The sequence below is a fragment of the Bombina bombina genome, unplaced genomic scaffold (assembly GCF_027579735.1).
Source record: "Bombina bombina isolate aBomBom1 unplaced genomic scaffold, aBomBom1.pri scaffold_476, whole genome shotgun sequence".
Classification (NCBI taxonomy): domain Eukaryota; kingdom Metazoa; phylum Chordata; class Amphibia; order Anura; family Bombinatoridae; genus Bombina; species Bombina bombina.
In genome coordinates, this window is record NW_026511830.1 from 1,520 (window position 1) to 29,116 (window position 27,597).

Below are 27,597 nucleotides of genomic sequence, written 5' to 3' on the forward strand. Positions count from 1 at the left end.
AAAATAGTGGCCCCTATTTACTTACGCAGATGTGATGGCTCTATAACGTTCTAGTCCAGCTGTGTCCCATATCTGTGCTTTGACCAGATGCCCATCTACAGTCAAGGTGCGGGTAGAGAATTCCACTCCAATTGTAGTACGACTGTCATGGTTAAACTCATTCCGAGTAAACCTTGAAAGAAGGTTGGTCTTGCCCACTCCAGATTCTCCAATTAGGACCACTTGGGAAATAATTAAGCGATAATGATTAATGTAGAAACAATAACATGAGTAAACAGAGCTGATAAACATTTTACATAACTATAATCGAACTGATGATCAAGGAGTCGATTTATTAAGCAGCGAATGCTGCTTATTCTGTGCTCGCCTTCTGGCTCGCCAAAAACAGGAGTTAAGAAGCAGCCAAGGCCGGATTGGCCTACCAGGATACCAGGAGATTTCCCGGTGGGCTGCAGCAGCTGGGGCTGGAAAGCAATAATTTAAAGGGGGGATTAATGGATGTAATTGGGTTGCAGGTTGCCTATAAAACAATAATCTGGCACTTTTTTTTAATACCAAATAATGTAATTTAATTCTAAAAATAAATATTGGGGGAAGGAGTATCCCAGTAATCTCCTTTGAGAAAAATGGGGAGGGCACATTATACTGAGTCAATGGAAAATAGGGCTGGTCCCCAAATTTTCCAGGGCTGCTTTTAATTCCCAATCCGGCCCTGGAAGCAGCACCTCTGAGGTGGCGAACTGCAATCATCCCGATCAGATACATTCCGGATGATTGACACCCCCTGCTAGCAGCCGATTGGCCGTGAATGTGCAGGGGGCGGCATTGCACAAGCAATTCACCAGAAATGCTTGTGCAATGATAAATGACGACAGCGTATGTTGTCGGCATTTAGCGATGTTGGGCGGACATGATTCGCTACAGTGAATCATGTCCGCCCAACATTTGATAAATTGGCCCCAAATAATGAAGAATATCAATATGGGTTCTATTTATCAAGCACTGGAGCCCTTGCAGACAGACTTGATGATGTCATGCTGCTGTCAAGCCTTAAAATGTATCATTAAAACATCATCTGGAAAACCAGTTTGTTTTTAGCATTTGTTACTATCAAAATATATGTGCAGTAGCAAGTGGTATTAAAAACATGTCATATAGTTATACCATCAGAATACACTGTTTACAAACATATTAACAACTATTGATGTCTTTTTGTAACTTTCGGACAGTATTATCTTCACCTAATATATCCAGCAATGTTTAACATGTCTAACTCGTTCTGTGCCTATTCCAGTCTTGTAAATCATTTTTATTTAGTTTAGTGCGGCCTGATAAACCTTTACAATCCATATGATAAACTTTAGAATCAGCAAATGCACTGTGTAAAAAGTGCAAGCAGTTATGGCTAAATTTAAATATTTTGAATGAAAACAATTTTTAAAACTTTATTTTTATGTTTTATATTCAGCCCCTGCAAGTTTCTTTATTCCATATACCTCAGTGCTGCTTTTTTCTTTCTTTTTTTAAATATATATCAGTGCACTTTTGAACTGCTGCTATTAAAGGGCGATTATTGTGATGCTGCAACTATGTGTTTATAACCTTCAATAGGGTTAAACACATAGTTAAAGTAGCAGTTGGGACCTGCAGAGTCATGTAGTCAATAACAAGCGTGACTCACTCCCTATTAAAATGTATAACAGTGCAGTCTTGCATACTGCTTTTAAAGGGCCATTATAGTGAAAAAAATTCCATGCTCTAAATTGTTATGTTAAACACATAGTTGAAGTACCACATAACACCCACAGAGCACTGCTGGTCCGCAGTGGAAACTGCCCCTGATTCAATCAGCAGTGGTAGTAAGTTGCACAGCTCCGGGGGTTATATAGCATGGCATTGTCGCTAATGATAAAATTACATGTTCTATAATAGCCCTTTAAGCTCAAGTGCAGTTTACAGTCAAAGCCCTTGAGCTGAATAGAAGCAGCGCAACAGCACACTGATATAGGCCTCCATTTAACAATGGTCGGATGGACTCAAAGGTGCTGCAAAGCAGTATTTGCAACTTCTTAAATGGAGCCCATAGACTTCAATAGGACATGCAGTACACTTTTCTTTAGCTGATTCACCTCTTTATCAAAAAGCTACACTATGTGCAGTGTATTTACTATAATACTAAAATTCAATTTAAGCTCAACTACCAGCTCATCGTCCCTATTACAGTGCATCCATAAAGATTAAATGGAATATTTTATGTGTCCACAACCTACATTCTTGGGCCGCGAATCGATATAAATCGTCGCCCGCAAAGCCAAATTTTGCACATGGTTTGGTATCATATATACGGCGTAACATAGAAGTTACGCTCGTATATTTCTGCCTTCGGCCGTAGTTTTTGGGCCCATAGACAGGTATACCAAACCCGCGTAGTTTGGTATCCAATATACAGCGTAAGGACTTACGTGGCGAAAATGGAGAAATCTTACTCCATTTTCACCTCGCCACAAATTGCAGGCGTAGTAAGCCTTACGCTGAGTATTGGAGCCCCGTAACTCCCTAAACTGCCTGCAAAACAAAACCTAACACCTAACGCATGCGCAATGTCTATCTACCTGTCAACCGTGATCCCCCGCCGCAATCCCTAATAAAGTGTTTAACCCCTAAACCGCCACTCCCGGACCCCGCCGCCACCTACATCGGACCCCGACGCGACCTACATTAAATGTCTAACCTCCTAATGTGATCCCCCTACACCACCGCCACCTACATTAAAATTATTAACCCCTAATGTAATCCCCCTACACCGCCGCCATCTATATTAAAATTATTACCCCCTAATGTGAGCCCCCTACCCCACCGCCACCTATTTTAACTATATTACCCCCTAATCTAATCCCCCTACACCGCCGCAACCTATATTAAATGTATTAACCCCTAATCTAATCCCCCTACACCGCCGCGGTTATATTAAATGTATTAACCCTTAAACTAGTCCCCCTACACCGCCGCCACCTATAATAAATGTATTACCCCCTAAAATACTAAAATGTCCCTACCCTAAACTAAATTACAAATAGCCCTGAAAAGGGCTTTTTGCGTGGCATTGCCCCAAAGTAACCAGCTCTATTACCAGCCCTTAAAAGGGCCTTTTGCGGGGCATTGCCCCAAAGTAATTAGCTCTATTACCTGTAATCGGATCCCCCTACACCGCCGCCACCTATAATAAATGTATTACCCCCTAATCTAATCCCCCTACACCGCCGCCACCTATATTAAATTTATTAACCCCTAAAATACCAACATTTCCCTACCACTAAACCTAAGTCTAACCCTACAAATAGCCCTGAAAAGGGCCTTTTGCGTGGCATGATTTGAATAGCCAATAGAATAAGAGCTACTGTAATTCTATTGGCTGATTAGAATAGCCAAGAAGGCGAAGAAGAGGTCGCCGCCTGGAAGAAGACTTCTCCGCCTGGAACAGGACCTTCTCCGCCGGTCTTCATGACAGGTAAGGAGTTTTTTAAGGGGGGATTGGGTGGGTTAGAGTAGGGGTATGTGGGTGGTGGGTTGTAATGGGGGGGGGGTTGTTCTTTTTTTTTTACCGGTAAAAGAGCGGGGTCCGGGAGCGGCGGTTTAGGGGTTAATATATTTATTATTAGGAGTGAGAGGGGGGATTGTGGATAGAGGGGCACGTGTCGGGCTATGTTTGGGAGGCGTGTTAGACAGTTACGGGTGATTTTATAACTTAGTCAGTTTTTTTATGCGGCGGCAGTTTCTAAAGTGCCGTAAGTCACTGGCGACTCCAGAAATTTATACTTACGCAGGTTTCTGGACATCGCTAGTTTGTCAGACTTACGGCACTTTAGCATCTGACGGTGCCGTATATAAGATAGCTCGAGTTGCCCCAGATCAATATCAATTTAAAGGCATGTATTGTTTTAATCAAAATTATCAAACATATTATCGATATGTTTGATTGTTTACCACATTTGGTTTTTCCACTTTGATGTTTTGAATGGCCATTTTGAAAATGAATTGGTTAAATATTACAACTTATTGTTATGTGCTGTAAACATCAATATGTAAGTCTATAGCACAACTTTAAAACAAGGTAGTGAAATGGGGATAAACGCTGTTTAAAATGGTGATAGCATTTCACTAAGCTATCTTTTTATTGATAATTGTACAAAACATGTACATTGCTGAAAACAAGCACAAAAAAAGTTATTCCTGATCCTTTAATGCCCTTATTCCATATTAGAAACAGAAATATTACTATACTTATAAATGAATTGTATCACTGGGAAGAGTTCTGTAAGGATTAGTACACTGGGCAATCACAGACGATCAGGAAAAACATTTTTCAATTTAGTTTAGAGACAAGAATGGGATTACAAAAATCTTCTTAATGAATGAATGATGAAATGGATACAAATGTATCTTTAATCAGTTGGTGCTTTAAATTCTTTATAAAGGATTACATTTATAATGCTTCAGTACTATGCCATTACATCTCATATCCTCCTGTTAAAGGGACATAAATAAAAAAGAATCTAATGGGTCAGAGCAAGCTATTACTATATTGCTTACCTATGTGTTTAACCACAGCAAAGGGATCAAATGTGTAGTTAAAGTCAGCTCCAGTGCTTCACTACTGAGACCTAGCTGACTACATCTGGTTGGCCAAGTAGAAGTGGCATATGTGTGTAGCCACCAAGTGTCGGCTTACACCAAGTAGTGCATTGCTGCTGCTGAACCTACCTACATATGCTGTTCAACAAAGAATACTAATAGAATACAAAGTAAATCTAATAACAGAAGTAAACTGGAAAGTCTCTGTCTAAACCATAGAAGTTTCATGTCCCTATAAGCCACTTTCATACATAGCAATATATAAACAATAATCAAAACTGTTGCAGGGTGAGAGTTTTACTTTTCTATGTTACATTCACTAAGCACCTACTATCTTCAACCTCACATCTTTGCCACCTAACATTTTAAAACCACATTTTGTTTTCACGATAGCTTGTTGTCTATATAATGACCTGCTTTTTCCTATCTTGCAGTCTAAATACCAATAACAGTTTTTATTATGAACTCATTGCAGTAACATAAATCAGTAATCCGCTTATAAAGCAAGGCAGGAATTAAACTATATATATAACACATTACTTATCTTCAGGTTTTGAATAAGGCATTAAAGGACCAGTAAACACAGCAGATTTGCATAATCAACAAATGCAAGATAACAAGACAATACAAAAGCATTTACTCTGAATTTCAAATGAGTAATAGATTATTTTCTAACACATTTTAAAGTTATGTATATTTCCACTCCCCCTGTACCATGTGATAGCAATCAGCCAATCACAAATGCATATACGTATAGTCTGAGTTCTTGCACATGCTCAGTAGGAACTGGTGACTCAAAAAAAGTGTAAATATAAAAGACTGTGCACATTTTTTTTAATGGAAGTAAATTGGAAAGTTGTTTAAAATTACATGCTGTATCTGAATAATGAAAATTTAATAAAACCTGAGTGTCCCTTTAATATCAGCATACAAGGGTGGACAGGAACATCACAGCTACATGCAGCGTCATCACAAAACCACACTGCAGATTTCACAGGTGCCCACTAGTGATGTCCCGAACTGTTCGCCCGCGAACGGTTCACAGCGAACATAGCTTGTTCACGTTCGCGTTTGTGGGCGAACACATGGCGATGTTCGATCCGCCCCTATGTGTCATCATTGTGGAAACTTTGACCCTTTATGTCACAGCCGCCTGACACATTAGAGCCAATCAACATCAGACACTCCCTCACAGACACTCCCAGCTACTCGGAATCCACCATTTTAGACTCATAACGACCTTGCTTTTTTAATGATAGGACGTGTTATGTTTTTGCTCCTGACATTAATAGGAAAAACATAGCTAGGCTAGTGTATTTACAGTCCAGAAGGACTCCACTCATCTCTGCTGCAAGCACAGCACCCCAAAAAGCTCTTTTTAGGGCTATATTTCGTGCCGTTTTTTTTTTTTTTTATTAGCATTTGCCTGGCTTTCAGCTGTGTGTTTAAGGCTCACAGCATATGCTGTGACTACTGCCACCACTGATATCTCCCTAACAACATTAGTTTAAATTTAACTAACCCAAAAATATAATTATTTTTCTAGTGTAATTTTTTTTCATTTTCTATCAGGCCAGTGTCACACAGCATATACTCTGGTTCATTGCTCTGTGCCAGCCAGCAGCCAGCAGTGTTAATATCCGTTTATAACATTATTTTTAATTTAAAAAAAAACACACAAAAATATTTTTCTAGTGTAATCTAATTACATTTACTATCATGCCTGTGTCTGTCAGGCTCACTCAGCATTAATATACCTCTTTTTTTTTCAGTCTTTTGGTTAATTGGTCTGTGCCAGGCAGCCACCCAGCACTCATATCTATTTTTCTTTCACCTTAATTTTAATATAAAAAAAAACCAGTTTAAATTTGTTTGCTAGTGTAATCAAATCTAATTTTCTATCCGGCCTGTGTGTTTTGCTGACATAGAGAGCCTACTGTGTTTACTTGCTGCCCTCCCTAGTCTATGAGCCACGACTCATATGTGTTTAACCTTTTTTTAATTCCCCCCCCCAAAAAATAATTTCAATCATTTTTCTAGTGTAATCTAATAGTATTTTCTATCAGGCGTGTGTGTATCCGACATACATAGCCTACTGTTTTTAATAGCTGCCCTTCCAAGGCTATCAGCCACGACTCATATGTATGTGCTTAACCTTTTTCTTAAAATTTCCAAAAAAAAGTCTTTAAATCATTATGCTAGTGTAATCTAATTGTATTTTCTATCAGGCCTGTGTCTAACTGTCTATCTGACTTACACAGCATACTGTTGTTATAATTGCTGCCCTACGTAGCAGCCAGCCAGTGCGACCACTCATAGAGTCATATGTGCATTGCACTTCTTAACATAATTTTAATATTAAAATCTAAAATTTTAAAATATTTTGCTAGTGTAATGTAACTTAATTTTCTATCAGTCCTGTGTTTTTGTCACTTACACAGCATACTGTGTTAAATTACTGCCCTACCTACCATCCACGACTCATATCTGCCAGCCTGTCTGCCAGGCCCAAGTAGCCAATTAGTGGCACCAATCACAATTCTTGTAACAGTAATAAAAAAAAAAAAACATAATTTTTTGGACTGCAAATATTCAGTCTCCTAGGGCCATTGAATTTCATTTACCTCCTGCCTGCCACTGCCAGACTTTTGTGCCAGGCCGTCTAGCCAACTATTTACACCAATCATAATTGTTGTCACAGTCAGACAGTATTAATTTAAATAAAAAAAATTTTTAGTGTTGATCTTAACCCTCAGTTTGCTCGTGCCTTTGAATTGCACTTTTCTACAGCCTTCCAAGCCTGTATGCCAGGCCTACTTCAAAAATATTTACACCAATCATATTTGTTGTGACAGTATTCTAATAACTAAAAATTAAAATTTTTGGTAATAGTTGCTGTGATTTGAATCGTCAGTTTGCTGGTGCCATTGAAACGCACTTTCCTCCTGCCTTGCAGCCTGCTGTGAGCCAGGCCCCTACCTAGCCAATTGTTGTCAGCAATCATATTTCTGTTAACAGTATTGCAAAAATTGTCAGTCATCACTGTTTAGACTGTCAGTAATCAGTCTCCTAGTGTCCTTGAATTGCATCTCCCTCCTGCCTGCCATCCTTTTGTGCCAGGCCGTCTTGCCAACTATTTACACCAATCCTAATTTTTTGTCACAGTATAGTTACTAATTAAAATTAAAAAAATCTTTATTGTTGATGATCTTAACCCTCAGTTTGCTCGTGCCTTTGAATTGCACTTTCTACAGCCTTCCAAGCCTGTGTGCCAGGCCTACTTAAAAAATATTTACACCAATCATATTTGTTGTGACAGTATTCTAATAATTAAAAATTAAAATGTTCCTTTCCTGTAATCTTTTATTCAAAAGGATGACATATCTCCTCTTTCATGCTGTTGTTTCGGTTGAGGCTCCGGGACCCTCGTATTAAAAAGGCCTGAGCATAAATAAGTGTGACGGGTGTGTAATCAATTTTTTTTTCTAAATTCACGGTTCCAAATAATGATCTGTGGCTTTCTAAAATCAATGCCTTTCCTGTACTCTTTTATTCAAAAGGATGACATATCTCCTCTTTCATGCTGTTGTTTCGGTTGAGGCTCCGGGACCCTCGTATTAAAAAGGCCTGAGCATAAATAAGTGTCACGGCTGTGTAATCAATTTTTTTTTCTAAATTCACGGTTGCAAATAATGATCTGTGGGTTTCTAAAATCAATGCCTTTCCTGTAATCTTTTATTCAAAAGGATGACATATCTCCTCTTTCATGCTGTTGTTTCGGTTGAGGCTCCGGGACCCTCGTATTAAAAAGGCCTGAGCATAAATAAGTGTCACGGTGTAAGGGTTACTGCCTGCTATGGTTACTGATACTATACCTTTAAGCTACACCATATAAAAGGCACCTCCTACTAACACACCTTGCTGGTTAATTGAGTGTTACCTAGCCTCAAGCACCTCAAAGCTAATTGCTCCTACCAAGGAATAGTGAATTTCATATTTCCTCTACAACTGAGTTCCAGAGAATCCTAGTAATCCAAGCAGCTTCTTGTATGCTTACATCTACCTCTTAATGCAGACCTCCTTCCACAGCAACCTCCAAGAGGATATCACTTTGCTGACTACCATCCGCTCTCAGTCCGGTCTCACCTCTCCTCCAGCTTTCCTGCAGCCAGCAGCGTGTGTATCACAACACAGAGATTTCCTGCACACAGCCTGAGAGTGAAGCGCTGACGTCATCAGCTACAGCCAGGACCGCTCTCACTCTCAGAGACACAGCAGCACTCAGCGTGTGAATGAAATCTTTCCTCTGCTCTCTGGATTTCAGGTCAGACTACCGTTTACATACTTTACTGTACATTCTTACAGAGGGGTTAAAGTTGCAACTAACTTATTACGCTGCTCATTGCTACCTTATATTAACTGCTGTAAAACTAAACTTTCTAACTGCCATTAATTGTGAATAGCAAACTAAGACTCTGATTGCTAATTATTCCACAAAGTTTTCTTGGCAAAGATAAATCTTCATTTATGAAACATTCAGCTTTACATCCTCACTGGTTTCATAAATGATACATACATATCTAGGTTAAGAGGTATACGAACTGAGATTGTTTAACAGTCCTTGACAGAATTAACCAGCCAGAAAAAACCAATAGGATATTTGTGTTTGTGTACACTGCATAATCCTTTTCATTCATACAATGGAACAAGACCAGCTAAGTGATAAGGTTCAGGTACTCTCAGACAGACTAGAAGCTCTATCTAGCTCATTTCATGAACTACAGGTGGAGAATCAAGCATTGAAAGCCTGCTTAAGAGAGACTCTCACACCCAAACCTACCACTGCAGAAACAACACCAGAACCTATGGTCTCCCCCCCAGAGAAGTTCTCTGGAGACAGATCTAAATTCAGAGAGTTTAGGAATTCATGTTTGCTACTCTTTGAAATGAAGCCTCGCACCTATCCAACTGAAAGGTCTAGAGTGCTCACAGTCATATCCTATCTGAGGGGGGAACCAAGGGCCTGGGCAGACACCTTTTTTGAGAATGAGGATTCCATACTTGGGTCTTTATCTGCTTTCCTGAATCAGATGTCTATGCTCTACGGCGACCCCTTTAAGCAGGTTTCAGCAGAGAATACTCTCAGGTCTCTCAAACAGAGGAAAAATCCTGTAGAGAACTATATAACACAATTTAAGATCTCAGCACACGATTCCAAATGGAATGAGGTCTCACTTAAAACTCAGTATCGGTTAGGTTTGTCAGAGGAAATAAAAGATGAACTCTCTCGCACAGGAATACCAGATTCCTTAGAGGATTTGTTAACCCTCACTATAAATATTGACAGACGTCTCAGGGAACGCCGATCAGAGAAAGCAAACAGTACTAAGAGTTTATTATCTACTGCAGCCTACACTAGTAAAGAACTACCCCACTGCACCTGCCACTGTCATTCCAAAGGATTGCATCTTAGGGGTTCTAACCGATTTATCGTCTGTTCTGAAGGATGCAACCGCCAAGGATTCCTCAGCACCACTAGCAGATCTCATCTGCAACTCTGGCGGATACCTATGTAAAGATGGGAAGTTATATATACCTCCTACTTTGCGTCTACCTGTTCTTAAATCAGTTCATGAATCCCCCCTTGCGGGACATATGGGTAGGGATAAAACTGCTGAACTACTCAAGAGATCTTTCTGGTGGCCAACTTTACGTCAGGATCTGAAACAACATCTCTCTCAATGTTCAGTTTGTGCTACAACCAAGCCTTCGCGACAACTTCCTGTCGGGCTTCTTCAACCCTTACCGGTTCCACAGATTCCCTGGGAGGCAGTTTCCATGGATTTTATTGTTGATTTACCCCCATCATGTAACTACACAACCATACTAGTTGTAACAGACCTTTTCTCGAAGATGGCACACTTCGTGCCAATTGCCTCTTTACCCACCGCAAAAACTACATGTGATCTTTTTATTAGCAACATTGTGCGACTTCATGGGATACCTAAAACCGTTCTTAGTGACAGAGGTTCTCAATTTACCTCTAGGTTTTGGAAGAACATGTGCACCGCTCTACATATCGAACAGAGGCTTTCTACTGCTTACCATCCGCAAACGAACGGTCAGACGGAGAGGGTGAATCAGTGGCTTGAGCAGTACCTACGCTGTTTTTGCTCCCATCAACAGGATACTTGGGCCACTTACCTACCTCTGGCCGAGTTTGCGTATAATAACACCCAAAGCTCAACTACTAGCACATCACCTTTTTATGTGAATTATGGTTTACATCCTAATTTTACCCTCCTACCAAGAGTTGAAACACCTTGCCCACAAGTAAATGATCTTGTCAACGATATAGCTGCCAACTTCTCTTTGATTCGAGACCATATCCATCATGCACAAGCCTCACAACGCAGGTATTATGATCTTCGGCATCGTCCCTCTCCTCAATACGTCGTGGGACAACGAGTTTGGCTTTCTACTAATCATCTTAGGATACCGTATCCCTGTAGGAAATTAGGTAAACTCTTCATAGGTCCTTATTCCATAACCCGTGTTAATAGTCCTACAACAGTGACATTACAACTCCCATCCTCTTTCAAGATACACCCTACATTCCATGTGTCCCTGGTTAAACCTTGTGACATTCCTGTTTCACTCACTGGAAACGGAGATCGAAACCTTACGGTTACCCCTGACACAGAGTATGAAATTCACAGTATCCTGGATTCCAGACTTCGTTCCGGAGTTCTCTTCTACTTGATTCATTGGAAGGGTTTCGGTCATGAGGAAGATTCCTGGGAACCAGCCAGCAATGTTTCAGCTGCTAGGCTGGTTTCCCTTTTCCACAGACGTAACCCGGATCGCCCCAGACCTTGACCCTCGCTGTGGGTTCTTTGGGAGGGGGCTATGTAAGGGTTACTGCCTGCTATGGTTACTGATACTATACCTTTAAGCTACACCATATAAAAGGCACCTCCTACTAACACACCTTGCTGGTTAATTGAGTGTTACCTAGCCTCAAGCACCTCAAAGCTAATTGCTCCTACCAAGGAATAGTGAATTTCATATTTCCTCTACAACTGAGTTCCAGAGAATCCTAGTAATCCAAGCAGCTTCTTGTATGCTTACATCTACCTCTTAATGCAGACCTCCTTCCACAGCAACCTCCAAGAGGATATCACTTTGCTGACTACCATCCGCTCTCAGTCCGGTCTCACCTCTCCTCCAGCTTTCCTGCAGCCAGCAGCGTGTGTATCACAACACAGAGATTTCCTGCACACAGCCTGAGAGTGAAGCGCTGACGTCATCAGCTACAGCCAGGACCGCTCTCACTCTCAGAGACACAGCAGCACTCAGCGTGTGAATGAAATCTTTCCTCTGCTCTCTGGATTTCAGGTCAGACTACCGTTTACATACTTTACTGTACATTCTTACAGAGGGGTTAAAGTTGCAACTAACTTATTACGCTGCTCATTGCTACCTTATATTAACTGCTGTAAAACTAAACTTTCTAACTGCCATTAATTGTGAAAAGCAAACTAAGACTCTGATTGCTAATTATTCCACAAAGTTTTCTTGGCAAAGATAAATCTTCATTTATGAAACATTCAGCTTTACATCCTCACTGGTTTCATAAATGATACATACATATCTAGGTTAAGAGGTATACGAACTGAGATTGTTTAACAGTCCTTGACACACGGCTGTCTAATCAATGTTTTTGTCTAATTTCACGGTTGCAAATAATGATCTGTGGGTTTCTAAAATCAATGCCTTTCCTGTAATCTTTTATTCAAAAGGATGACATATCTCCTCTTTCATGCTGTTGTTTCGGTTGAGGCTCCGGGACCCTCGTATTAAAAAGGCCTGAGCATAAATAAGTGTCACGGCTGTGTAATCAATTTTTTTTTCTAAATTCACGGTTGCAAATAATGATCTGTGGGTTTCTAAAATCAATGCCTTTACTGTAATCTTTTATTCAAAAGGAAGACAGTACTACCAAAATACAGCCAATGAAGGGCCTTAGGAAGACTGAGCCAAGGTTGGATTGTAGTATTTGGTTAGGCTAATCATGATGGCCATGTAGACCACCACTACCGAGAGTCCTGGAAGTAACAGGGATGATGAGATGAAAGAGCTAAGAATAGTAGAACTTGAAACAACAGAGTTAGCCATGGGTGTTAGTGCAAAACCGCTTGGCTTTTTTTTGGCTTTGGGTGCGGCTATTCATGCAGGCCATATAGAGCTGACAACATTCGGTGTCGTATCAGCTATTAAACTAATAAGAACAGTACTACCAAAATACAGCCAATGAAGGGCCTTAGGAAGACTGGGCCAAGGTTGGATTGTAGTATTTGGTTAGGCTAATCATGATGGCCATGTAGACCACCACCACCGAGAGTCCTGGAAGTAACAGGGATGATGAGATGAAAGAGCTAAGAATAGTAGAACTTGAAGCAACAGAGTTAGCCATGGGTGTTAGTGCAAAACCGCTTGGCTTTTTTTTGGCTTTGGGTGCGGCTATTCATGCAGGCCATATAGAGCTGACAACATTCGGTGTCGTATCAGCTATTAAACTAATAAGAACAGTACTACCAAAATACAGCCAATGAAGGGCCTTAGGAAGACTGAGCCAAGGTTGGATTGTAGTATTTGGTTAGGCTAATCATGATGGCCATGTAGACCACCACCACCGAGAGTCCTGGAAGTAACAGGGATGATGAGATGAAAGAGCTAAGAATAGTAGAACTTGAAACAACAGAGTTAGCCATGGGTGTTAGTGCAAAACCGCTTGGCTTTTTTTTGGCTTTGGGTGCGGCTATTCATGCAGGCCATATAGAGCTGACAACATTCGGTGTCGTATCAGCTATTAAACTAATAAGAACAGTACTACCAAAATACAGCCAATGAAGGGCCTTAGGAAGACTGATCCAAGGTTGGATTGTAGTATTTGGTTAGGCTAATCATGATGACCATGTAGACCACCACCACCGAGAGTCCTGGAAGTAACAGGGATGATGAGATGAAAGAGCTAAGAATAGTAGAACTTGAAACAACAGAGTTAGCCATGGGTGTTAGTGCAAAACCGCTTGGCTTTTTTTGGGCTTTGGGTGCGGCTATTCATGCACGCCATATAGAGCTGACAACATTCGGTGTCGTATCAGCTATTAAACTAATAAGAACAGTACTACCAAAATACAGCCAATGAAGGGCCTTAGGAAGACTGGGCCAAGGTTGGATTGTAGTATTTGGTTAGGCTAATCATGATGGCCATGTAGACCACCACCACCGAGAGTCCTGGAAGTAACAGGGATGATGAGATGAAAGAGCTAAGAATAGTAGAACTTGAAACAACAGAGTTAGCCATGGGTGTTAGTGCAAAACCGCTTGGCTTTTTTTGGGCTTTGGGTGCGGCTATTCATGCAGGCCATATAGAGCTGACAACATTCGGTGTCGTATCAGCTATTAAACTAATAAGAACAGTACTACCAAAATACAGCCAATGAAGGGCCTTAGGAAGACTGGGCCAAGGTTGGATTGTAGTATTTGGTTAGGCTAATCATGATGGCCATGTAGACCACCACCACCGAGAGTCCTGGAAGTAACAGGGATGATGAGATGAAAGTGCTAAGAATAGTACTACTTGAAACAACAGAGTTAGCCATGGGTGTTAATCCAAGACCGCTTGGATTTATTTTTGTATTGGGTGCAGCTAATCATGCAGGCCATATAGAGCTGACAACATTCAGTGTTGTATCAGCTATAAAAATAATAAGAACTGTACTATCAAAATACAGACAATGAAGGGCCTATGAAGACTGAGCAAAGGTTGGATTGTAGTATTTTGTTCGGCTAATCATGATGGCCATGTAGACCGCCCGTAACAGGGATGAAAGTGCTAAGAATAGTACTAATTGAAACAACAGAGTTAGCCATGGGTGTTAGTCTAAGAACACTCAGCTTTTTTTTGGGTTTGGGTGCAGCTAATCATGAAGGACAGATAGACCTGCCACCATTTGGTGTTGTAACAGGTATGAAAATGCAAAGAACAGTACTACATAACACAACCTACTTACCATGGGTCCCAGAACATATGTTTGGTTGTTATATTTTGTAAGGGTAATCATGCAGGCCATATAGACCTCCGCCGATAGGGTGAGTATGAGTAACAGCTATTAAAATGCGAAGGACATTACTAATTAACACAACATAGTTACCATGGGTCGCAGACCAAGAGCAGATGTCTTATTATTATATTTTGTATGGGTAATCATCCAGGCCGTATAGACCTCACCAAATAGGGGGAGTTACAGAGATTAAAGTGCTAAGAATGGTAGTACTTAAAACACAACCTCGTTAAAATAGGTAGCAGACCACATGTCTTATTATTATAATTTTTCAGGGTAATCTGGCAGGCCATATAGAACTCCCACGATAGGGGGGGGGGGAACAGGGATTAAAGTGCTAAGAAAAGTACTAATTGACACAAGCTAGTTGGGTCCAAGAACGCATGTTTGATTATTAGAATTTATTAGGGTAATTATATATCTAACAAATATATCTATTTCTCTTCTATCGATTCTATCTAACTATCAATCTATGTATATCTATCTATCCTATCTATCACTATCAATCTATCTTCTGTCCGGGATGTTTTGAGACAGCCACTTTGGGAATGTTAGTTGATTTAGACCCATTATGGCTTAAAAGCAGACTCTGCATCAACTATGTAATTTTCCATGGGAGTTTTGCCAGGGATCCCCCTCCAGCATGCAACAGTCCAGGTGTTAGGACCCTGGAAACAACTTTTCCATCACTATTGTGGCCAGAAAGAGTCCTTGTAGGTTTTAAAGTTCGCCTGCCTATTGAATTCAATGGCGGTTCGCGCGGTTCGCGCGTTCGTGAACAATATCGGAAGTTCGAGTCCGCGGTTCGCGAACCGAAAATTTTAGGTTCGCGACATCACTAGTGCCCACAAACTCCTGCCCCCCTTTAAGCAATTCTAGTGATTAAAGTACATTTTAGCAGGCTTGTCTAATGGTATGTCAATCATTTTATTACAAGTAGCACGCATTAAGCAAAATAAGAATGTTCTCAAAACAATGAATATTCTCACAGCACAGCATAACACTATCTTTCTTGGAATGTGACATCCCACTCGTTCTAGATAAGAGTTGCCCCTATTAGAACAGTTAGGCATAGTGAAAGAGTAACTTATTTCTTAAAAACATATATGTGTTTTTATGTGATAGATATGTACTATATATGCAAATAACACAAAAAACAGAAGCACCACATGGCCCAATATTGTATGGAACAGAATTTTGTATAGATGTTAATGATTACACTCACATATGGTCAGACACCCCTAGTGGTGTAGATGAGGCAGTCTGGGATCAGTGTCAGTCACCCAGAAGACTGGACTATAGAATGTATCCGGATCTCTGCAGAGGATTATATAGAAAAACACAAAGAAGCCTATATGGCCTAGTATTGTTGAGACAAGCAATGGGAGGAAGAGAGATAGATATACACTCACACTCACATTTAGTAGAGCACCTCCCTTAGTGCTATAGATGCAAGCTGGGGTCAATATAGTCACCCCGTAGACTTATCCCACAGGGGTCAGGAACTTCCAGTGTCCAATCTCAGGTTGATGGTGTTTTGGAATAAAAACACACAGAGTATGGCAGCAAGTGATAAGTTTAAATAAAACTTACTTTATTAAAATAAGTATAAAATAATTGCAACGCGTTTCTCAGCCCACCAGTGGCTGTTTCATCAGGCATAATAAAAATAATCAGAAAACACTTTCTATATACCATACTGACAAAGTTGTTTAATAAGCAACACCTGAAGTGGGTGTTATCCTTATACAACCAATTAGTAAATCACATCCAATCAAAAATAAACAAAACACTATGACATCATTAACTGGACTGTGTAAATAATAATACTTGAAACAAAGTTATATTCACATTGCAATACAAATGTAATATTCATATTGCAGTACAAATACATCCTTTTTATCTAAAGCAGTGTGAAATACCAAAGGGTATCTGTAACAATCACATATGTGTCATATTTAACAACACAAATAAATAACACTAATGGATACCTACAAGTGGCAACTGGTGAAGTCATCGTTATATTGTATTCATGAACATACAAATGGTAATAAAAAAAATGTCTGTTAACCATGATAATAATCAGTGCCTAGGGGACATATATAGTCACTCCCCTCACACTAGATCACATCACACTGATACCCACAGACAACGCTGTCAGGTGGTCTCTGAACATATCTTCCTTTACCGTATATTATTAATATTTTTTACGACTTTATTAGTATTATATATTACACTTGACGTAGCAATTATAGTCCATAACATTGTCATACACTTTTCCTGTCTATTGAGGGACAATTAGGAATATAGGTACTTTTCACATTTACACCCATATTGACCTATTAGGTCCATATATGATTGTATTTATAGAAGTTTTAGTAATATTTATCACTACATCAGTGCTTTCCAAACTGTGTGTCGGGACACATTAGTGTGTCGGCAGCAGTGTGTAGGTGTGTCCCTGCTTCAGCACAAATTTTTTTTGAATTTATTTATTTTTGGTTTCTGACTTTTCGCCTGCCTGCTACGCATATATGGTTGACACATAATTGATACCTAGTGGGTCACAGATCATCTTAACCTATTGGCGCAGCTCAGCGGGAACTGAAACTATTCCCATTGGTGGCTTTGATGGCACATTGGCTCCTGACTGCATGTGTAGTCTCCTCAAATGGCTTGTGACTGCATGTGTAGCCAGTGAGTGGGACAGCTGCTTTATGATGAAATGCGAGTGTCTTTATCTAATATTTCACCAAATATTAGGAAACTGTGTTCATCCCATCAACTTCATACACCTCATTAAAATAGTAAGTAGCTATTGGTGTTATTAAAAAAAAAGTTTAATTCTCGCACATACTGTTACGTAAATTAATTTTGTTATTATATAATTTATGCATGTGTCCGTAGCTCTTAAAACAAGTTAGTTTAAACTCCTGTTTGATAGTACAACTGAATTACTGTGTCACGAAATGATGTAGGATTAAAAAGTGTGTCACCAACATAAAAAGTTTGGAAAGCTCTGCACTACATTATACCTATCACATTAGGTATCATTTAGTTCTTTCACAAGTTAGTCACAACTGTCACTATAAGAACACAATTACATTTAGTGCTTAAGATGAACTGACCACCAACAAGGGTTGTCTCCATCGATATTGGCTGCTATGAACTTCCATTTAATTATATTTCTTCTCATACAAGACTTTTGGATTAATCCCATTCACATTTAAGATTCTACTTACGAGAAGATATACACACACACATAGATAATAGTATTAGTGTCATAGAATTGTTGATATCTAATGTTGAATGCTCGAGCAGACCCTGCCCCTCACATTGACGTTTTTGACTAGACTGACCAATGCAATATCTTGACAGAATATATTGTTGTATACACCCCCTCTACACACGTTAAATAACGCTACCACCTTAGATGTCTTGTGAATCGGTTTGCTTGTCATAACGGAAAAAGTCTTTATAACAACAAAGTTTTGATACACCAATAACTTTTTTTGTAAACATCACTAGTGATGTTACTATATATAAAGAAGGGCCGTAAAAACGAATACACCAACTTGAGAAGATCCCGCCCCTGATCCTGACGCCTAGCTCCTATTTAGTGTTCACATCTTGACAGTCGCATACCCTTATCAGTACACGCCACGTAATAACATGAGGGTTGTTCTTCATATGGAATCAGCCGTTATGAATGGAAAAAGTCCCTCTACCACTATTGTTTTAAACAACTCGCCTTCAATTATACAAGCACTAATAGGGACGAGATCTAAGTGAAAGTAAGTCCGTTCAGTTTGACACACCTTGTCTTTTTTTGGTAGAAACATAAACACTTATCATATGGAGGCCCATTTATCAAGCTCCGTATGGAGCTTAAGGGCCTGTGTTTCTGGCAAGTCTTCAGACTCGCCAGAAACAGCAGTTATGAAGCAGCGGTCTAAAGACCGCTGCTCCATAACCCTGTCCGCCTGCTCTGATGAGGCGGACAGGAATCGCCACAATATAACCCGATCGAGTACTATCGGGTTGATTGACACCTCCCTGCTGGTGGCCCATTGGCCGCAAGTCTGCAGGGGGCGGCGTTGCACCAGCAGCTCTTGTGAGCTGCTGGTGCAATGCTGAATACGAAGAGCGTATTGCTCTCCGCATTCAGCGATGTCTGTCGGACCTGATCCGCACTGTCGGATCAGGTCCGACAAACATATGATAATTCGGCCTCATGGACTCCTCCTTTGGTTGAGATTCACGGGGTATAAATACTGATATAAAGGAATCCAGGTCCCCTAGGCACTGATTTTTAGCATGGTACACAGACATTTTTTTATTACCAATTGTATGTTATAAGTCAACAATGACTTCGCCAGTTGCCACTTCTAGGTACCCTTTAGTTTTATTTATTTGTTTTGTTAAATATGAAACATATGTATCTAAATGTGATTGTTACAGATACCCTTTGGTATTTCACAATGCTTTAGATAAAAAGGATGTATTTGTAATGCAATATGAATATTACATTTGTACCGCAATGTGGATATAACTTTGTTTCAAGTATTATTATTTACATAGTCCAGTTAATGATGTCATAGTGTTTTGTTTATTTTTGATTGGATGTGATTTACTAATTGGTTGTAAAAGGATAACACCCACTTCAGGTGTTGCTTATTTATCAACTCTGTCAGTATGGTATATAGCAAGTGTTTTCTGATTATTTTTATTATGCCTGATGAAACAGCCACTGGTGGGCTGAGAAACGCGTTGCAATTATTTTATACTTATTTTAATAAAGTAAGTTTTATTTAAACTTACCACTTGCTGCCATGTTTTTATTCCAAAACACCATCAACCTGAAATTGGACACTGGAAGTTCCTGACCCCTGTGGGATAAGTCTTCTGGGTGACTATATTGACCCCAGCTATAGCACTAAGGGAGGTGCTCTACTAAATGTGAGTGTATATTAATCTCTCTACCTCCCATTGCTTGTCTCAACAATACTAGGCCATATAGGCTTCTTTGTGTTTTTCTATATAATCCTCTGCAGAGATCCGGATACATTCTATAGTCCAGTCTTCTGGGTGACTGACACTGATCCCAGACTGCCTCGTCTACACCACTGGGGGTTTTTGACCATATGTGAGTGTAATCATTAACATCTATCAAAAATTCTGTTCCATACAATATTGGGCCATGCGGCGCTTCTGGTTTTTTGTGTTATTTGCAGAATACTGATCTTGGATCTTGGCCGTGATCCTTAACATTCAGCTGCCTTGACCAGCCCAAATACCACATTTCTCCACAATTTGAAGATACTGTTTCATAGTGAGTCCACTTATAAGCATTTATTATTAACAATTATCTTTATATACACTTTTGTATAACATCTGACTTATTACCTCATCTTATATTTTGTATTGTGTGATTTGATTAATCTCTTTGTTTATTACTGTATATGCGTACCATACACCAGTGATCACATAATATAATTCTAATACTAGAAAATACTCCTATCACTCTAGTGATATATATTAGAATAGCCACATTTAGCGGTATATAACACTGTTGGTGATACAAGGGCGCCCCCTATACATTCTATCAATGTACTATATATTTACTACAGTATATATGTCTGCATACTGTGTATTTGTGTTGTTTAAAAAGCAAAGTTTTAATATAAGCTGCTAATACATAAACTGTTTGATTAATTATTTGTGCATGGAATCATGAACTGATTCCAATTCCTTACACTGTCCCTCATGAACGTTCCCTTAGTGGACTCTCTCTCTCTCTCTCTCTCTCTCTCTCTCTGGCTGATATCACTCTCTCTTACAAAGAACTGTATATTAGATGTTATTCTCTTATTCATGTGGTGCATGAGTGTTTTCATGACACACCCAATCCTTTCTCAAGCTAAAAGGGAAAGATAGACACAAGTTTAATATTAAGGTTAACATTGTCTATTATTTCCAATATGTCATACAGCACTCCCTACTTACTCACCTCGCTTACTGTGGAAATTTGTCTTTGATCAGCAGTACTTTTACAAGACCTGTGCTTTGGGACTATGTTTTCTTGTAGTACCTGTTATTTGTCTCTTTTTTGTCTTAAAGCTTTATTTAACTCTGGGATGCACAAACCATTTTATATTCAGGAGGACCAATCACTGGTTACTTTTTTTTTTAATATAAAAAGCTGGTCAATATTGGCAGGATTGGGGGCAGGTCACATTTCAAAATTCAATCATTCATACTTATGTTAAAGATAACACCTCAAAATAATACAACAGCATTCCCAACAGTGCCGTACAGCTAGCACGGCTATTGGTTAAGAGGTGGAAACATCACCTCAATGAAAAGAAATGAGCTGCGCCGTGGACTGCTGGAGGCACTAAGTTTAGCAGTAAAGCCGCAGCAAAGTAAACATACCTTTTACACAGTTTTTTTAAACTCATGAATGAAGGGCACCTTTATTTTTAGTGCTGGTAAATCCTAATGTTTTTAAAACACTAGGATTTACCACTACTTTAAATGTTCTGTAATTTTGTGAAGATTTTCCTGGATAACCTGCTAAAATACTGGACTCTACCTCGGTTGAATACTGCACACTTGGCAACCCTACACATAAATCCGTCTGTCCTAAACAGAGGCCTAGCTGGACTTTGCCAGAATATGTCCCTGGAATTTATATAGGTCGCTTAGCACATAAAAATCAGTGTTAGGTTCGATCCCCGTACAGGCCACCAAAAAAAATAAAAATCAGTGTTAATAGAATTTATCTTTATGAAAACAAGTGCTCTGCTACAAAACCCACTGCCTCTGTCACTTTTCATCTCTCTCTAGTCGCACACTCCCATGAAATACACTAACGTGTAATTTCCATTGTAGTGTGCTTTAGCCTAGGTTCCTTTGCAAAATGGGACATCTTTGTATTATCTTTTACACAGTTTTGGCACTATAAAAAGTTGGGTTCATTATCGAAACCAATAAATGTTACTTAAAGTGGCAGTAGCAGTAAACATTTATAAATATGGTACCATATAAACATAACTTTCAAATAATTAATATAGTGATGCACATATATATATATATATATATATATATATATATATATATATATATATAATATTATTCATATGGCTGGCACTCTACAACATTCATAGAAGCATCTTCCGGGGTGCTCTTAGCATATACACAATAATTTCTCCAAGTTAAAGGCACTCTAATAATTTTGCTATTAACCAGAGAGTGCGTTAACTTGGAGAAATAATTGTGTGTATATATATATATATATATATATATTATTTACAAACTTCCTCGTTTTAGAGCGTTTATGATCTTGCACACTTTGAACTCACACTAAGGGGCCGACTTATCATTGTGCGGATCATGTCCGCTGCACATCGATAAATGCAGACAGCATACGCTCTTGGCATTTATCATTGCACCAGCAGTTCTTGTGAACTGCTGGTGCAATACCGCCCCCTTCAGATTTGTTAGCAGGGGGTTTCAATCAACCCGATCGTATGCGATCAGGTTGATTTCTGTCGATTTCTGTCCGCCGCCTCAGCGCAGGACAGACTTTAGACCGCTGCTTCATAACTTCTGTTTCCGGTGAGCCTGAAGGCTCGCCAGACACACGTGGGCATCAAGCTCCGTACGGAGCTTGATAAATATGCCCCTATGTAAACTATGTATAGCGATGCTGTGCTCATCACAATCACTATCAGAAGCACTGAGCATGTGCAAGAATTCACTGTGTATATGTATACTCATTTTGTGGTTGGCTGATGGTTGATATAATGAAGGATATAGGAAAACTGAACTAACTTTGAAATTTGTCAGAAAAGAATCTACTACCCATTTGAAATTCAGACTAAGTGATTTTACATTGTCTTTGTATTATGCATTTGTTGATTATGCAATTCTGTATTTAATGGCCCTTTAAATTGTTTACAAATAGCTACTTTACTCTTATTTTGTCATTTCAAATAGCTGATTTTCCTGTTGACACCTCCACCTATACTACAAGTTTCAGAATTGCAGTAATGGCTAGATAAATGCTATGTATAAAAAATACATTAGAAAGAAATGTACCTTCCAGTGGGGTGTGGGAGAGAGAGCCCAGCCCTTTTGAAAGTGTATGTACTCTCTATCTCTTCTTATCTGCTCCTTATAAAATATGTCAACTGCTGTATTGAAAAGATCTTTCTCAACAATGTGTTTTCAACACAATGTTTGTAAAAAATAAAAAAATTGTATACTCCACCTTCTTATAAGTGTAATAGTAGTGACTATCTGTGCTTATACTACAGCAAATCAGTCATCCTACAACATTTCTGTTGATATTAAACACGGTGGTTAATTTAGAAAAATGTATATTTCTAAACAAAATTTTTTGCTGGAACGGTTTATAGATCCAGAAAAACCTGAACTGCGTTTATGAGTAAACATGTTGTCTGATTATAATCTCTTTCGTTTACTGGATTCTGGAGGAGGAAAGTCAGGGCAGGGTGGCTAGTGGGATATGATGATTGAAAATGTCTGTTACCTTATGTTAATATAAGAGATGTATTTAAAGGGAGAGAAAAATCACAAATCACTAAGTGCTGAATTTATCATAAGCAAACCTACAGTCACGATTTATCAAGCAGCGGTCATCAGACCGCTGCTTCTCTGCCCTGTTCTCCAATCTCCACCTCTTATGTGGAGAATTTGAGTCTCCCCGGTTTCTTGCATCCGGGAAGATTGACGGCTTCTGCTTTTTGCGTGATTGGCTGTGCACGGGCAGGGGGCAGGGTTGCACGCAAGTGCAAAGGAGCGCTTGTGTTCAATGGTAAATGTGTGTGGTGGATTGCTGCCTGCCAAGGAGAAGCCAGGCGGACAGGAGCGAATATGCACACCCCTGTCTGCCCGTGTTTGATAAATTGAGCTCTATGTGTGCACTAAACTGTAAATGTTGTTTCCAACTTGAAAAAATGTTTCACAGAATAGGATGAATTAAGGAGTTTATTGTACTGGAAGAACAGTTTTTGGCCATGGGACTTATGGAACATGTTTGTTGTGCATAGAATCATAGGAGGCCTTTCAAAAGTGTAGCAGCTACTCAGGGGACTTTAAAGGGACATAAAATCTGATTTTTTTTTCTTTTTTTTATGATTCAGAAAAAGCATTCAACTTTCCAATTGATTTCTGTGATTGAATTTGGTTTATTCTCTTGGCATCCTTTGTTAAAGGAGCAGCAATGCACTACTGGGAGCTGAATAAGAGGCATATTTACATACCTTCCAACATTTGTGTCTGAGTATGAGGGACACAGGAGGTTGATAGTAGCCTGTCACCATTTTGTGGGTTAGGCAGCAACCAATCAGCAGCTAGCTACCAGTAAAGCATTGCTGCTACTGTACCTACCTAAGTATACTTTTCAGCAAAGGATACCAAGAGAATGAAGCAAATTAGACCATAGAAGTAAATTGGAAAGTTGTTTAAAATTAAGTGCTCAATTTGAATCATGAAAAAACTAGACATTTAAGTGTCCAGAATATTTTAATGGACAGCCTGCTGAAATATTGGGCTGTCCAGTTGAATTTTTGACACATGGCAGCAACCCTAATCAGACCTCAGTTCAGGCCCTATGACCCTGCAGTCCCTGTCAACTATGTGCTCACATGAGGCCTGCCTCAGATGATACCTGTGGCCTTAAAATGCATGCCCACTACAGATCTCAGGACAGATATAATTCCCTGCAGTCCCTGAATGTTGCATTCACATAGCATATTGCAGATCAAACCCAAAACCCTGAAGCCCCTGTCAAATGTATGTATACCAGACTTCAGATCACAACAAATCAGAAAGTGTTCAGTTGTATACAAAAAGTCAGTCACTGTCAGACCCAGACAACTCCAGTCCTCTGTTTCCTTGCAGGCTCCCATCAACAGAACCTCATGATTATGCACAAAGACACAGAGACAGTCACGGGAGACATTCAATGTGGGAAAAGTTTATCTCTTTCCTAACTTCTTAATAAGGTCAGAGGCCAGGCTAGGCCAGGCTAGTAGGATGATATGGTAATCAGTAATGTTACTACTGGGGAGGGTGCTATTTTATTCTCTTACCCAGGTAGCACAATATCTTGAGCCGGTCCTGATTGCAATATTTAGTTGAAATGCCTTTCACCTCACAACCCTAAATCAAGGAAGTAATTTGTGATGTCATATATACACACACTTAGAGGAATGTCTGTATTTTTGTTTGGCATTGTTGGGAAATTCTGAAAAATAGTTAATAACCTGTACACACACATATGGGTGTAATCACAAACTTTAGGCCCCGGAGTTAAAGGGATAGGAAAGTCAAAATTAAACTTGCACGATTCAGATAGAGCATGTTATTTTAAGACACGTTTAAATTCACTTCTATTTTCAAATGTGCTTTGTTCTCTTGGTATCCCTTTTTGAAAAAGAATACGGACATATCCTACACTAGTGGACTAGTGATTGGTGCCTGTGCACATTTATCTCTTGTGTTCAGCTAGTTACCAGTAGTGCAATATCGTTCCTTCCACAAATAACAAGAGAATTAAGCAAATTTGAAAATAGAAGTAAATTGGAAAGTTTTTTTTTTTAATTTTGTATGTTCTATACAAATCAGGAAATACATTTTCGAGGTTTCCTGTCCGTTTAAATATTAGACAGGCACAATTCCCTATGTATGTATATATATATATATATATATATATATATATATATATATATACACACACACATAGCAGGCAAGACCTCTAGCGCAGTAAAACTGGTAGCAACCAAACCCCCTGCAACCTTACCCTACCACTCATACTTAGGTAGGCATTAATACTGGTACAGTATTATGAGGTATTTAAAGGGACAGTCTAGGCCAAAATAAACTTTCATGATTCAGATAGAGCATGTCATTTTAAACAATTTTCCAATTTACTTTTATCACCAATTTTGCTTTGTTCTCTTGGTATTCTTAGTTGACAGCTTAACCTAGGAGGTTCATATGCTAATTTCTTAGACCTTGAAGCCCACCTCTTTTCAGATTGCATTTTAACAGTTTTTCACCACTAGAGGGTGTTAGTTCACGTATTTCATATAGATAACACTGTGCTTGTGCACGTGAAGTTATCTGGGAGCAGGCACTGATTGGCTGAACTGCAAGTCTGTCAAAAGAACTGAAAAAAGGGGCAGTTTGCAGAGGCTTAGATACAAGATAATCACAGAGGTTAAAATTATATTATTATAACTGTGTTGGTTATGCAAAACTGGGGAATGGGTAATAAAGGGATTATCTATCTTTTAAAACAATAACAATTCTGGTGTAGACTGTCCCTTTAAGAAAGAAAATTCTTTCCATTTGTTCTTTTACCCCTACAGCACTGTTTAATTCACAGCACAGGTATGCAGACAACATTCATACTGCCAGACAGATTTGCCATCTCTCCTTAGAGGTTATGATGTAATGAGGTGGCACATACAGATAAGGTGTGGCATAGCAGAGAACAAAACACAAGTGTGTAAATGAACATCTCCAGTAAATCCTGTGTGACAATAAACCGTCAGGACTGGCAAATTCTTCAGCATTTACTTTTAACACCTACATGTATATAATACATGCACAGTTTTTTATTTCTTACTACAATAATGCAGTCCTTTTAACAGGAATGATCAGTTATACACTAGCACACTGTATTTAATTAAAATAACAATAACTAACTGTGTTATGTTTTAGCTCATTGAAAGAGAGGGTGGCATAGCAACAAGTTAAAGCTCCCTAACACCTAAGGAGTTAAATAATTGCTTTTAGAGCCAGTGTGGCTGTAGACAGATATATGATTAGAACTTAAAACAAAAGGTTAACCAAACTTTTCTCCAAAATATATAACTTGCAAACAGACACAATTTACCTTTGAACACAAAGTTATAGTCATCTTCCTCTGTAGCCATGGCTTCCTCTGAACATTGATCCCTTCCTTATCTCTCTGTCGTCACTGTATTCCACCAGGGACAGAAGAAGAGGCCCCAGAATACCTTGGCTGTCTTCCCAACTTTACGTCCCTTTGCTCAGAATACACAGTTCAGGGTCCCTTACAGGTACTGGAGAGGATTCCTTGCATAGCTTGAGCACTTGTTGCAGAGGGGATAGGTGACTAGCTAACAGGTGGAGAGGTGCAGTGAAGTGACTCAGTGGGCGTTCCTCTCGCAATCTCCTTCCTGGGCTGCTCTGCTTGGATAAGTGTCGATTTTCAGGTTGAGCAGGTAACCGATAGAAACACAGTGCCTATAATTACATGGGTGTTGAAATTACCCAGCTAACTAGCTTGCCCTATTAACTAGCTTACCAATGCTGTCACAGTGACCTACAGCCTGCCGAAGGCCATATTTAAAGGGATAGAAAGGTCACAATTAAAATGTGCATGGGTGCTTTTCAATTTGAAATAAGCATTTTTGCATTATACTTCCATCAGCAAAAAAGCTTCTAGTTTAAATGTATACTATTTTTCAGTGGCATACGCACATATCCTGTGAAAGCCCATGAACCAGTATTCAAACACCATGCATGCTCAGTTTGTATTGCTTTTGAAGACATATCTTGTGTCATACAGGCAGGGGACCCTTAGCATTTGCGGGGCCCTTGGCAATACAAATTTGTGAGGCCCCCAGTCCAGCTGTACCTTACTCAGGGCAAGATTAAAGTCGCACGGCAAATCAGTTACGAAAACACTGCGCGCGTTATGGCTTTTTAACATTTGGGGTTGCGCAGCTATTACAAGTTGAAATATATTTGTTTTGCGCTCCTGTTAAGCCGT

General features: G+C 39.4%; 1 protein-coding gene across 1 annotated transcript; it reads right to left on the reverse strand.

The window, feature by feature from the left end:
* On the reverse strand, nucleotides 1-26,945 carry LOC128643968 (ras-related protein Rab-25-like). The gene is made up of 2 exons (XM_053696734.1): nucleotides 26,695-26,945; nucleotides 1-221 (listed from the first exon to the last, which is right to left on the reverse strand). Exons 1-2 carry the CDS (start codon nucleotides 26,732-26,734, stop codon nucleotides 22-24), a joined length of 240 nt encoding a protein of 79 aa, XP_053552709.1. The 5' UTR covers nucleotides 26,735-26,945; the 3' UTR covers nucleotides 1-21.
* Between the last annotated feature and the right edge of the window lie 652 nt (nucleotides 26,946-27,597).

Coding starts and splice junctions, on each gene's coding strand:
- LOC128643968 (XM_053696734.1), bottom strand. CDS start 26,734: ATGGCTACAGAGGAAGATGACTATAACTTTGTGTTCAAAG. Junction 222..26,694: donor CTATAACTTTGTGTTCAAAG/GTAAATTGTGTC, acceptor TTATTTCCCAAG/TGGTCCTAATTGGAGAATCT.